General features: G+C 47.0%; 5 protein-coding genes across 5 annotated transcripts; 2 read left to right on the top strand and 3 right to left on the bottom strand.

Moving 5' to 3' along the window:
* The first annotated feature begins 84 nt into the window (after positions 1 to 84).
* Positions 85 to 568, top strand: AUEXF2481DRAFT_40830 (uncharacterized protein). The gene is made up of 2 exons (XM_013487776.1): positions 85 to 438; positions 488 to 568. Exon 1 carries the CDS (start codon positions 245 to 247, stop codon positions 407 to 409), a length of 165 nt encoding a protein of 54 aa, XP_013343230.1. The 5' UTR covers positions 85 to 244; the 3' UTR covers positions 410 to 438; positions 488 to 568.
* A 3,345-nt stretch (positions 569 to 3,913) lies between these two features.
* AUEXF2481DRAFT_89524 (uncharacterized protein) lies at positions 3,914 to 6,683 on the top strand. The gene is made up of 5 exons (XM_013487843.1): positions 3,914 to 4,666; positions 4,722 to 4,736; positions 4,791 to 4,894; positions 4,947 to 5,197; positions 5,246 to 6,683. The coding sequence occupies exons 1-5, from the start codon at positions 4,224 to 4,226 to the stop codon at positions 6,560 to 6,562; spliced, it is 2,130 nt and encodes a 709-aa protein (XP_013343297.1). The 5' UTR covers positions 3,914 to 4,223; the 3' UTR covers positions 6,563 to 6,683.
* Positions 6,684 to 7,226: 543 nt separating this feature from the next.
* On the bottom strand, positions 7,227 to 7,675 carry AUEXF2481DRAFT_30231 (uncharacterized protein; the record flags this gene model as incomplete). Its single annotated transcript, XM_013487706.1, has 2 exons — positions 7,227 to 7,554; positions 7,596 to 7,675. 2 exons carry the CDS (start codon positions 7,673 to 7,675, stop codon positions 7,227 to 7,229), a joined length of 408 nt encoding a protein of 135 aa, XP_013343160.1.
* A 620-nt stretch (positions 7,676 to 8,295) lies between these two features.
* Positions 8,296 to 10,128, bottom strand: AUEXF2481DRAFT_40828 (uncharacterized protein). Its single transcript, XM_013487775.1, has one exon. The coding sequence runs from the start codon at positions 9,868 to 9,870 to the stop codon at positions 8,410 to 8,412; it is 1,461 nt and encodes a 486-aa protein (XP_013343229.1). The 5' UTR covers positions 9,871 to 10,128; the 3' UTR covers positions 8,296 to 8,409.
* A 270-nt stretch (positions 10,129 to 10,398) lies between these two features.
* On the bottom strand, positions 10,399 to 11,145 carry AUEXF2481DRAFT_80510 (uncharacterized protein; the record flags this gene model as incomplete). Its single annotated transcript, XM_013487832.1, has 4 exons — positions 10,399 to 10,654; positions 10,709 to 10,756; positions 10,815 to 11,016; positions 11,081 to 11,145. The coding sequence occupies 4 exons, from the start codon at positions 11,143 to 11,145 to the stop codon at positions 10,601 to 10,603; spliced, it is 369 nt and encodes a 122-aa protein (XP_013343286.1). The 3' UTR covers positions 10,399 to 10,600.
* Between the last annotated feature and the right edge of the window lie 233 nt (positions 11,146 to 11,378).

Here is an 11,378-nt window from a genome sequence, read left to right as displayed (position 1 = left end):
CTTTCCTACCGAATTCTAACTAGCTATACGCCGTATAATAATGCTCCCTTATCTTTCGGACATTTTAGTAGATNTAATAATAAGATTACTTATCGAGCCGATACTAGAACGCATTACTATAGAGAAAGAGGATTAGATCGGCTTCTTCTAAGGAGGAGGGTATTTTATACGAGCTCTAGTAGTTTTCCGCCCGGACGGACCGATAGAGAGCTTCGATAGTACGAAGTCGGTTACCCTTAATCTAATGTCGCTTACTCTAGTACGTACCGATCTAGCCCGGCCGTACGCTAAAGCGATATACGCTATAAAAGAAGCAGTCCTATTCCTACCTATACTCGACTCTGTACGAGGTAAGAGATATCGATCGATATCGAGAGTACGCGTATACGCGCGCGCGCTAAGGACCTAAGGTCGAGAAGAATCCTCGTACGAGAAGTGCTTAGGGCGGTTAGCGCGGTAGAGCTATATATAGGGGTACTACTCGTACGCTGCTTTATATATATATATATATATATATATATATATATATATTTATATATTTTTTTCTTTTTACTTTCTCGTAATAAGTTGTCGTATAGGAAGGGTAGGGCGGGGAGAGCTCTTTAGTCTTTAGTCGCGTCTTAGCGTCGCGTCGAATAGAGACGAGTAGCTATCTTTAACATATAATCGAATAACGTAACTACGGCTCGAACGGTAGAGATGTCGGTATACCGGCTAGATGTCGAGGCGGACTTTTATACGCTATAATTTTTAGCTCCGTACGGGTAGAGATTAAAAATGACTTTAGCGTACGGGCGAAAAGGCCCTAAGGGCAGGTCTAGAGGTCGGCTCGTAGGATCCGATTAGCTAGCGGGATGCGGGGAAAAGGCCCCGAGGGTAGGGGACCTTTTAACCTAGAGTTAGGGCTTTTTGCTAGCTTCTTTAACTTAGACGAACTCGTCTTAAAGCTAATTATTATCTAAGACGCGTTTTAACAGCTATCGACGACTCTCTAAGAGTTCTTCCTTATTACGCGGATCTTAGAGAAAATTCTAACCCCTTCGATTTTCTGCTATATTGTCTTTAATTTTTAGGAGGTGTAGTATAGGTATAACGTCCTCCCGCTACTCGTCTAGATATAGTAGAAAGAGCTCTATAAGAAGATTCTATCCCGTACTAACTAAATCTGCGACGAATAGCTTAAACTATGTTATAGAAAGCTCGAGCGCCTTATACGAGACGGTCTCCTAATCGTCTAACTAGCTAATATACCTAAGGCAGGTCGTGCTATCTCGTACCTTTCTGCTATATATACGTAGTCGAGTTACCTAAGCGAACGGTAATCTACTACTATAGATTAAAAACCTATCTCGTATATCGTTAAGAAGGTTATAAGGGTCGTCTACCTTACCCTCTATAACTGCTAAAACGGCTCTTTATATAATAAGTATCTAGCTAATCTTAATAAAGCGAGATAAGGTAGGTATAAAGGCGTTTACATCTATAAAGATACCTTTTTTCTCGTTAATTGCTATTATAGCGAAAAATCTAATAATTACGCTCTCGAAGAGATTACACTTAAGCGTATAATTAAGTAGAGATATGCAGAAAAGAAGGCATTCGCGGTCGAGTTCTGCCTTTACTTACGCGACGTCGTAACTCTTCGAACAGTTTTCGTTTATCGAAGGTATGTCGACTTTTTATATAAACGATAAACGCTTTTTTCCCTTTACTAGAAACCGATTAAGTAAGGCACCTTACTTTAGTGTAAGTTAATATATAAGCTCGATACCCTAAGTAAATGCTACCTTCCGATAGATAAAGCAGATTAAGCGCTTCTAAAGGCCCTTATATTAACGATAAGATGCTTCTTATAGTTTAACTATAAGTAGTCGATTAGACGCCCGTAGACGCTGCATAAAGCTATTAATCCTTATTTAATCGAGAGGGTTAATCTTGTCCTAGCAGATAGACTTATATACTTGCTCTACAATCCGATTTAAGCTCTCTCCTAGCTAAAACAGAAGCGCCTCTTTCGTAGGATCCGTAAGGTAAGCAAGCGGTGCTAGGGTAGTAAAGGTGTAACCGTTTATATACCTAGCCCATCTTATTATCTCTAACTAAGGAGAAGAATTAAGTTTCGTCTGGCCTTAATTACTGATTCTTTAATAAGATAAGTGGTACGCCTCCTCTTTCGATTTAAGCGTAGACAGGATTTATAAGGATATTATGTCTTTTTCAGATTTCGAAGCTCTTAGTTATTCGCGAGGATTATTTCGTTTTGGGCCTAGAAGCTGCGTTACTTTACGATTTACCTTAAAAAATCGTATCTAGAGGTTATTACGAAAGAATGTCTGGCAGTAATTACAACTTTCCTATAGGACAATCTAAGTCTATGCCGCTTTTACACGCACATTACTACCTCTTTTATTCAAATTCACCCACTTATAGGCGGATTTGTAATGCTGTTATATCCTAGCAACCGACCTACATATGTAACTACACTGCTGGCCGGCTCTGTCAAGGCTCGTACATCTAAGGCCATCGTAGTATGTTTTAAGGCACTCGATAGGTTCTACATCTGGATCTGGATATATAACGTCCTGGGCGGATCGCGCGACAGAGTCGCCTAGATTGTCGATAATAGACTGGATTCCCTTAATCGATTGACTGCTGATGGGCGAATGCTAAGCTCGTAAATAGCTTTTAATCGCCTACGGAGGTACTACAAACCGACACGACCTGCAGATTATAATCTTATATTATAGCAGATAGGTAAGATAAGCATCGAATTCGTCCTTAGGGAATAACATCGATGACGAGAGACGAAAAGGAGCAGCTTAGAGATGGATCGATAGTTTATATAAAGTTAGAAGGTAAGCATATACAAAAGATTGCTCATTAGGGTGAGGTAAGAAATGCCTAAATACAGAACGCGTAGCAGTTAGGACGCGAAGCGCGCTAAAGAGCGCGTAGAGTAGCGCGTTAGCCCAAATACTTTAGCGACGCCTACAGGCTTAAGATCTATTATTCTATTAGTAGCACAATGTTTCTTTATAAGAAAAAAATTGGTAGACAGTTAAGATAGGATATTTAGATCTAGACAGAGAGTAGAGAGCATGATCCCACAATACGTAGAGGCATACGGACGCTGTAAGATTGTGTACGATAGGAAAAGTTTTAATGTTGCGGCGAAACTCCGGAGGAGGGGCCAAAATGTTCGAAAGGCTGAATTGTTCGTGGCATGGAGGTGAGGTCAGATTACCCGAAACACGAGACACAAGCCACAAGGCTTTAGTTGTATCGTGTAAAGACAGACATATGCTAGACGTTCACCGCAAGAGGCAAGACCCTTCCCTAGAAATGTAATGAGAGCATCCAGAGACAAGGGCCTCTGCCCTTATTGAGTGTTTTGCATCCTTTTAATAATCCTACAATCCAGAAAATAACTAGTATGGTCGGGGACCCCGAACTTTCTCACCGTATCGAGATCAGAAAATGAGGTCTGGGGGCGGACTTGCCAGTTTGGAATCTAGTCAGGAGCTGAACTTCAGCCTCAAGCCCAATGTCTCACCTGTGGAGACGGCAGGAAACGGGATATTCATAGTCGTTAGACTTTGCGCGATAATCGATCGCGTCGCGAAGTGAGTCCATCTCAACGACCTCGTTGTCCCAACGTGTTTCGGCTCTCGAGTGAGCACTCTTCGTCGTTGTCGAAGATGTGTGGTTGATCATCTTACATGCTGACAGGTACTCTGCAGGAACAGAAAGAAACATGTGACAAAGCCTACCCGAGATTTCCCTCAGGGTCAATAAGGTTTTGACTCTAACCATTTCTGGACGCAAATTCGCTCAGCCCGATCACGGAAGGGCCACGCTTTTCCCATCCACGCGACCTTGGCGACTCAATCTGCTTTTCGCTCGACCTTCCCCTCGTTCTTCCATGCCAGTATCTCCTACTCAAGCGTCTTAGCCCGAAACTATCAAGCCCCTGCAGGCCAATCTAGATCTTCAGCTGAGGTCGGTTCCTCCCAGACAGCAAATGGTGAGCGTTACCTTTACTACGAACGCCACATAGAGTTCGCAAGGCCATGTTCTAGTACTCGGCCAGACCGACATTTCTGCTATACTAGAGCATCGATGAGAGGATGCTGTGGTATATATGGTAGGGTGAACGCAGCCAGTACAATCCAGATTCAAGCTCATCTTCCTTTCCAATCCACTGCCATCTTCACAACATCAAGATGCGTTTCTCATCCTATGCTCTTCCGGCTCTGGCGGCTCATCTGGCTGCTGCCTTGCCTAGACCTCAGGATATCGATCTTGATATGGTCTTGGCCGCTCCGGACCCGACATACTCCCAAGATATCGGTGCCACTGCTCAGACAATCACCGTCGATCCTCAAGCTCTCATTGCATCAGCTACCGCTGCTGTTTCTTCTGTCAGCGTCGCAGTCAGTGATGTCCTGTCCCAGACTGCCGTAGTCAACTCCAAGAGAGCGGCTGCCAGCCCTACCACTTGTGCTTCCCAGCCTGCCGGAGCGTCCTCAGCTCCTACTTACGCTGCTGATGTCGACAATGTTTCCAACTTCCGAGCAAACACTTACTATTCATCCGTTGCTGCTGCTGCCCCAACCCCCACTGGCTATACTCAATCGTTTCAGGCCCAAACGGCTTCTAACAACGCGTAAGCTAAGATCCCTTCTGTTCGCAATAGAGTCTCGAGCTAATGAAAACACTAGATTTGGTTACATGGGGTAAATTATCATCCTGCTCCGTTCGCAACCAAGTCTCGAGCTAACCCAAACTAGGTTTGACACTTTCGATGACTACGATGTCAACACTTGCGCAACCCGATGCAACGTCAAATACGGCTGTGTTTCGTTCAACATCTACTTCGAACGTGATCCGTCTGGTGAGTATACTGATATCATTCTTGTGTTCAAACCACAGCTAACTCGGTGCAGTCAATCCCGATGACTCGTCCTGTTCGGATCCTCGCTCCGTCACTATGATCAAGTGCGTGTATTGGGGTGGCCAGGTCACCCAGGAGAATGCTCAAAACACCGGCCAGCCGCGGGGTAAGTTTATTGTTGCCATTGCCGGCTCGAACGGATACGTCTCTACCCAGATCTCTACCCCTGCTGGTTACCAAATCGGCGTCCCTTACGGCAAGTTCGCCATTAATGCACCTTACGATGCTCAGGGCTACAACACCGTAAGTGAACAAGATTGGTTGTCGAAGACTCCCGCTGACTCTAGACAGTACATGGGAGCCAAAATCTTCACCGGAACATGGGACGTCTCTCAGTGCTCCAACTACTGCGATGCCCAGACCAAGTACAACCTGGCTACAGCTCCTAAAGATGGCACACCTGCCAAGGTCTGCAAGTTTTTCAACACTTACCTTCTGCAGGCCAAGTTGGCCAATGGCACAATCGTTCCTCAAGGTCAATACTGCTCGCTCTACACCGAAGCTTGGCCCATCAAGTACGCTGTCAATGGCGGTCAATGGAGAGGCCAGGATCAGTACACTGTCGACTACAGCTTCGGCTACGCCAAGACTGCCAGTTCTTCTGATGTCGACCCGACTCTCGGAGACGCCAATGGCGCCAAGTACCAAGCTGTTGCCGACATCAAGTGGTCGTCGCTGCAGCCTTTCTGTTCGAGTTTCCTGAGCTACTCGACTCCTCTCGTGACTGTCGCCACCACTACTTTCGTCACTCCCGTCGCTACTTCCACTGTCTATTCAATTTCAACTGTCGCTGCCATGCGCAAGCGTGCTGGCGGCGCTTCTCCTACAGCAGGCTTGACCACTGACGCCTCTGCGGGTATCGCGGTTCTGATAGATGACAAGAACACCACGTGGTATCTGCCTCAATCTCAGGGCAACGTCAACGCCCCTATCCAAAAGCGCACTGCCTCCCTGGCGATCCCCGGTGGTCTTTCCAAATACCCTACCACAGTGATTAGATCTGCATGTGAGATGCAAGCGACTCCAGTCACCGCGACTTCAACAATTACCAGTGCGGTGACTCTCACTACCGCCACTTCCACCACGGTAACCTCGATCATCTCATACACAACCGCCGCTGCCCACCCTAAACCTAAAGCCGATAATCTCATTATCAATGCTCCTGGCTCAACTGGCAGTGGCAAACCGATGGATTATGTGAACTATGGATTGCCCGATTCAGCTATTGGAGCCTTCAACATCGACCCTACGAAGCCCGTTGTCCATGTCGGCTTCTACATCGATTCCTCGACCGGTTACGTCATGGATGGCACTTACGGCCTCATCATGGCTGCCTACTCGATGGACGCAGCGTCGAGGAACAAGTATGCTGCTATGGTGTACTGGAAATCGCCATCAGCCATGGCGTCCTCCAATTATGATCCCCTGGTGTGTACGCAGACCGCACCTTCGAACTTCTTGCATTGCTCGATCACAAGCTCTGGTACGACGACGCCGCTCCAGTTCTTTGCTATGGACTACAGCGCCGCTTCGGATCTGTTCGTTGCCGGTAACGGGCTCACACTCCAGTACGGCCAGTATGCGGCAACTGTGAGCCTTTATAATTAGAATTAGATTGTTTCGAGAGACGTGTCGGTGGGAAGTTATGATAGAAGCTATCAAAATTGTCCCGGGCATGCGGAGTTTTGCACCTGTTTATATACCCAATACATCGGTCTGTCTTATCTTCAAAATCAAGTTGATGTGTTCTATTCGCTGAGAGCTCGAACAAGTGGTGAGAATTATGTTTTCGTGATCGAGAGAACAGCAGGACCAACCGATTTCTATCATGGACAATGCATGCATCATAATTGTTATCTTCTATACATCTTGCTTTTGCGAGATGTTGTTGGATAGCGATAGTTGACCGATGGTTGTCATCTACTTGATAACGAACCATGTCGCCGATACCCAAAAGAACCAGCTTGAAGACAGAAGCGGTCCACAGAGATACCAAGCCATCTGAATACTATGCTGGCTGGGATGATTCGACCTTGCGAAGAACGTCCAATTCTGTGAAAAGGCCTTTGTGAATGAACCGCTGGGGATATCAATATTGAGGCAATTGAGAAGGCAAGGAGTTGTTGGAAGAAAATTATCAATCTTACAACATTAACGAGAGTGTGGCTTGCTACAGTAACAAAGTATTCTATCCCATTGGGCTCATATCCAGTCATATCAATATGTACAAATTCTTTTCCTCGCCACACTCAACCAAACTCAGGAGAGTAGCTTAGTTGTAGGTGTAGACCTGTTCGGGACCAAGGTTGCCCCAGTTGCGCTGGCTGTCAACATTGCTGGCACCGAACCAAGCAAGCTCGTTCTGCTTGTTAACAACAGTGATGACAGCAAAGGCAGGAGCAGAGTTAGCAACGTATCTCCAGCTGACGGTGTAGTCACCGTTAGCACACTTCTCGTTGTTAAAGGACTTGTTGCTAGCGTTGACGATGGTGCAATGCTCGGTCTTGCCGTTAGCGACAATGTCAAAGCTGTAGTCGCAAGTGGAGCCAGTGCTCTTAATGGGTGGAGTGGAGTGGAGTAAGCCCCTTCTCCACTCCACTCTAATTAGTATAGAGTAGAATGGAGTGGAGTGAGACCTCACTTCATAGAGTTTATGGAGTGGTAGCAAAAGGGATGCCCGAATGGTGTCAGTTTTAGAGGTGTATAAACAGGAAAAAACATGTAATCTAGTTAATATGAATAGTCTCCTCGTCGTCTTTGCCTCCGTCCCTCGTGCCTATAAGAACTTAAGGTAAGATAACACCGTTCCTTAACCGATCCTTAGTGCATTAAGTGTATTTAACATCTTACGACGAGTAAGATAGGGTTACTAAGGGAAGAAGTATTCCTCCAGTTTTTGCATATCGCTAACTCGTTATATGAAGTAATCGATAGTAGGAACACCCTTTAAACTAAAAGGGACTATATACGAGTCTTAGAAATAGAATGTTAGCTTTAGCGGATAGGTAGTACCTAGAGCGCAGGTAATAGGGTTATCTGATAGCCTTCCTAAGTCGTGTTTGATGAGAGCCGCGATGCTGTGTGAAGCAGTGTATCATTGATCGCGCAATGTGTAATTGAGACTTTGGACCCTTGTGTTGATATTGTTGTGCACACCGCTGGCCTTTTGTAAGGACAGCAGTCGATCCGAGCTAGCGCCACATATGTATCGGGCCCGTAATTGCGGTGACTCAACAACGGAGGTGACTTCGAGCCAAGGCTTGTTGGGTTTCGAAAGTCAGTCTGAGCCTCACGATCTTGATTGGTCTACAACACGAACACGACGATGAGCCTTCGAAGGCTGACTGGACAACATGCCATTGTTGACGACCGATTTACGATTCGCAAGGTCGATCAACGTACGTCTCCGATCGTGAACTCGAGGAAAGGATACGATCATGAGTATCTAGTTCTGGTTACTCTCCTTTCCTCCCTTCTGTACCATTCCTCGCCTCCGAGTCGACCTCAGCTTCGTCACTCACAACTTCCTTTTCCTTCCCATCCCTGCCATCAACTCTTAGCTCCTCAGCAAGGACGTCCATCTGCTTGCAAAGCTTGTAGAGGAAGCTGTTCTCCGATAACCCCGAGATAAGCTCAGCATGCGGCCGCTTGCCCACATCGTGAGCTTCGTCATCATCATCGACAGCGGAATGATCATCGCCGCCTACGTGAATCAACAGCGTGTGGACGAAAACCTCCTTCAAATAGGCAAAAGTGAAGCCCTCTGTCAACGTTGCAACAGCCTGACAGACTTCATCTGGAAAGTCGATGGCTGGGTCTGAGCTTAACTTTTGTTGCCAGTACTGGCAGTAGAGAAGTCGTTCCCGTTCGGAGGGCGCCTTGAAGTGGTATTTCCGATCGAATCGCGAAGGTCGTTTGGTGATACTGGTGTCAATCCTGTCGAGGTGATTTGTGGATCCGATGATCAGAAGACCGTCATTCTCCTCCACACCGTCGACTTCATTGAGAAAGAACGATCGAAGCTCATCTGTGATCAAGCTGTCCAGATCTTCAAAGATGAGCATCGCGGGTGCAATTGAGCGGGCTTTGTTGAAGATTTCACGGATACTCGCTTGGTCGCTTTGACAACCAGATGCTTTGAAGCTCTTGACATACAGGTTAGCTACGTTCTTTTTGCGAGCCGAGTTCATCAGGGCTTTGATGGAGATTGTCTTGCCACATCCAGGAGGGCCGTAGAGGATGATTCCACGCTTCCAGGGAATATTGTATTGCTGGTAGGTGGACTTGGCATTGAAGAAAGAATCAACATCTTTGATCAGATTTGCTTTCATGACAGGATTGATGATGACATCTTGCCATGACGCTTTGCTGACTGCCTTGTAGAGAGCTTTATTTTTGACCCAGTCACCATCCTCGTAAACATAGACCTCGTCGTGAAGTTGTCGAGTCCATGTGCCACAAGCCTTGATGAGCTGGTCGGCATAAGAAGCCTGATCATTTTGCAGAAGTCCCTCGTCCGTGACGATAGCATAGTATTCTCGTATTTGCCATGCGCTGTCGACCCATCGGAACTTGTAGCATGGCACAGTTTGGCCATTCCATCCCAAACCCCAATGTGCGAATAGTATGCTGTCCGAGACAGACCCTTCTGGCTCATCCAGCGAGCGAGCGGGCTCTTGATACCTACGAATGGCCGTATACATTCGCTCGCCACCATCAATGCGAGCGCTTGCATGCCCTGCTTTGGCGAAGCCGAGAATATCACACTCTTCCGCTCCAATCCAGGTGACAAGGCTGGGATAGTGAGCTTCCCTAAGCTCGTTCTGGAGGAAGACCTCGGAGTTCACTCGCAAAGCGGATCCATGTTTGTGGTAGATGTCGAAAGCGCCGCGCGGGGACTTCTGTGCGCTCGCCATGATAAAGTAACTGTCTTTTTGTTTCCTAGGAAGGATTGAGAATGTAAGGAGGTTGGAGACGAATGATGATAATCAGAAATTTTATACTTGGACTGCATCTGGCTGCCTGTTCTAGGCGCCCGTGAGCCAGACTGCCATTGGTCAGAAATACGACTGGCGATGATTGGCTGAAATAGTGCAAGGTGAGTCACGTCCTCTGAAAAATGAATACTGTATTGATGCAGCACGATTTGACATTGTTGGTGGCAAGCAGACGAGACAATGTACAGGTCGACAGGCCACGAGGACGCCGGGCTGAGAGACGGGCGTGAATTCGAAGCGCGTTTGTCGCGATACCCCGCGCAATTGAATCTGGAGTGGCACGGCCCACGTGACCATAGCATCCGCAGACCGTCATACTCGGAGTAGCTGGGACCAGGTGTGGGCGTGCGTACCTTCAGCTGGCATCATGCAAAATATCGTTACTACATACGCAAAGTTCTCGAAATCTTCGACATGCTTGTTGCAACTTCCATTAAATGGCACTGCGTCGTAACAGGATGTGGTACTTAGAAAAATGATATTTCGGCACCGTGTTACCATTTTTTCACACACGCACGGAACATCGAAGCAGCATGTGGATCGACTCTTGAAGATTGCATGAAAATATATGGATCAACACGCGATGACCAGGCATTACTACAGGTGAACTGGACTTGTGTCCACATAAAAGAGCTCGATTGTGATGGCTCTAGTTGGCTTCCGAGCCTTGAGCACCACACTTTTCAGTGCAGTAGTAGTTCATCTGAGTACGGTGTGTCAGTATAAGACACGGAAAAAGCTCTGGGAAGCCACTGACCTCATCACCACCGATATGCCAGGCAGCTGAATTGCATTGAAGTCCATCCTGGTTGAAAAATCAGCACCGAGAACAACGATCCAATGTCTGCGTCAAGGCGTCTTACAAATGTGCAGTCCTCACACTTGTCCCACTGCTTGTCGCCTGTGTTGCGAACTTTGTAATGATCGCAGGCGCACTTCGAGGCAGTGATGTCGATCTCGTAGTTCTTTTGCCAGTTGTAGCTGACGCTCCACCCAGTACCTCCAATAGGCGCCTCCGTTCTTCCAGTCACACAGACAGCAGAGTTATGGAGCTTCGCTTGGGCTCTGCCCCCCAGGAGAACATTAGCTACGACCTTCTTGCAGATATCAGTCGGCGCTGTGATCCTACCCGGGGCCGAAAGCTGCGAGAAGCAGCGAGCAAAGCGCAACATTCAAGGTCGACACTGAATGCATGATATGTCGGTGGTGGATGTGAAAGTCTTTGACGTGGGAAAATGGAGAAAAGGAAGTGATGTTCACAGACTGATGGGAAGTTGCCCTCATATGTACCTGCAAGACACAGAGAACCAACAGGACACAATCTCGAGCCCTTTCCAGTTGAATGATAGTCCCTCAGGGCAACGGCAGGCGATTTCAGATGACTCGTTCGTGTTCGGGACTGAGTTTGTTGAGAGGATCTTCTTGGA

Source organism: Aureobasidium subglaciale, assembly GCF_000721755.1.
Source record: "Aureobasidium subglaciale EXF-2481 unplaced genomic scaffold scaffold_12, whole genome shotgun sequence".
NCBI lineage: Eukaryota > Fungi > Ascomycota > Dothideomycetes > Dothideales > Saccotheciaceae > Aureobasidium > Aureobasidium subglaciale.
Note: the sequence above shows the minus strand (reverse complement) of the source record. Positions and strands in the feature narration are given on the sequence as shown.

Bases quoted from the DNA above. Each gene is read 5' to 3' on its own strand.
- AUEXF2481DRAFT_40830 (XM_013487776.1), top strand. From the start codon at position 245: ATGTCGCTTACTCTAGTACGTACCGATCTAGCCCGGCCGTACGCTAAA.
- AUEXF2481DRAFT_89524 (XM_013487843.1), top strand. From the start codon at position 4,224: ATGCGTTTCTCATCCTATGCTCTTCCGGCTCTGGCGGCTCATCTGGCT. The intron at 4,895-4,946 runs GTGAGTATACTG...AACTCGGTGCAG, and splicing joins CTTCGAACGTGATCCGTCTG to TCAATCCCGATGACTCGTCC. The intron at 5,198-5,245 runs GTAAGTGAACAA...GACTCTAGACAG, and splicing joins ATGCTCAGGGCTACAACACC to TACATGGGAGCCAAAATCTT.
- AUEXF2481DRAFT_40828 (XM_013487775.1), bottom strand. From the start codon at position 9,870: ATGGCGAGCGCACAGAAGTCCCCGCGCGGCGCTTTCGACATCTACCAC.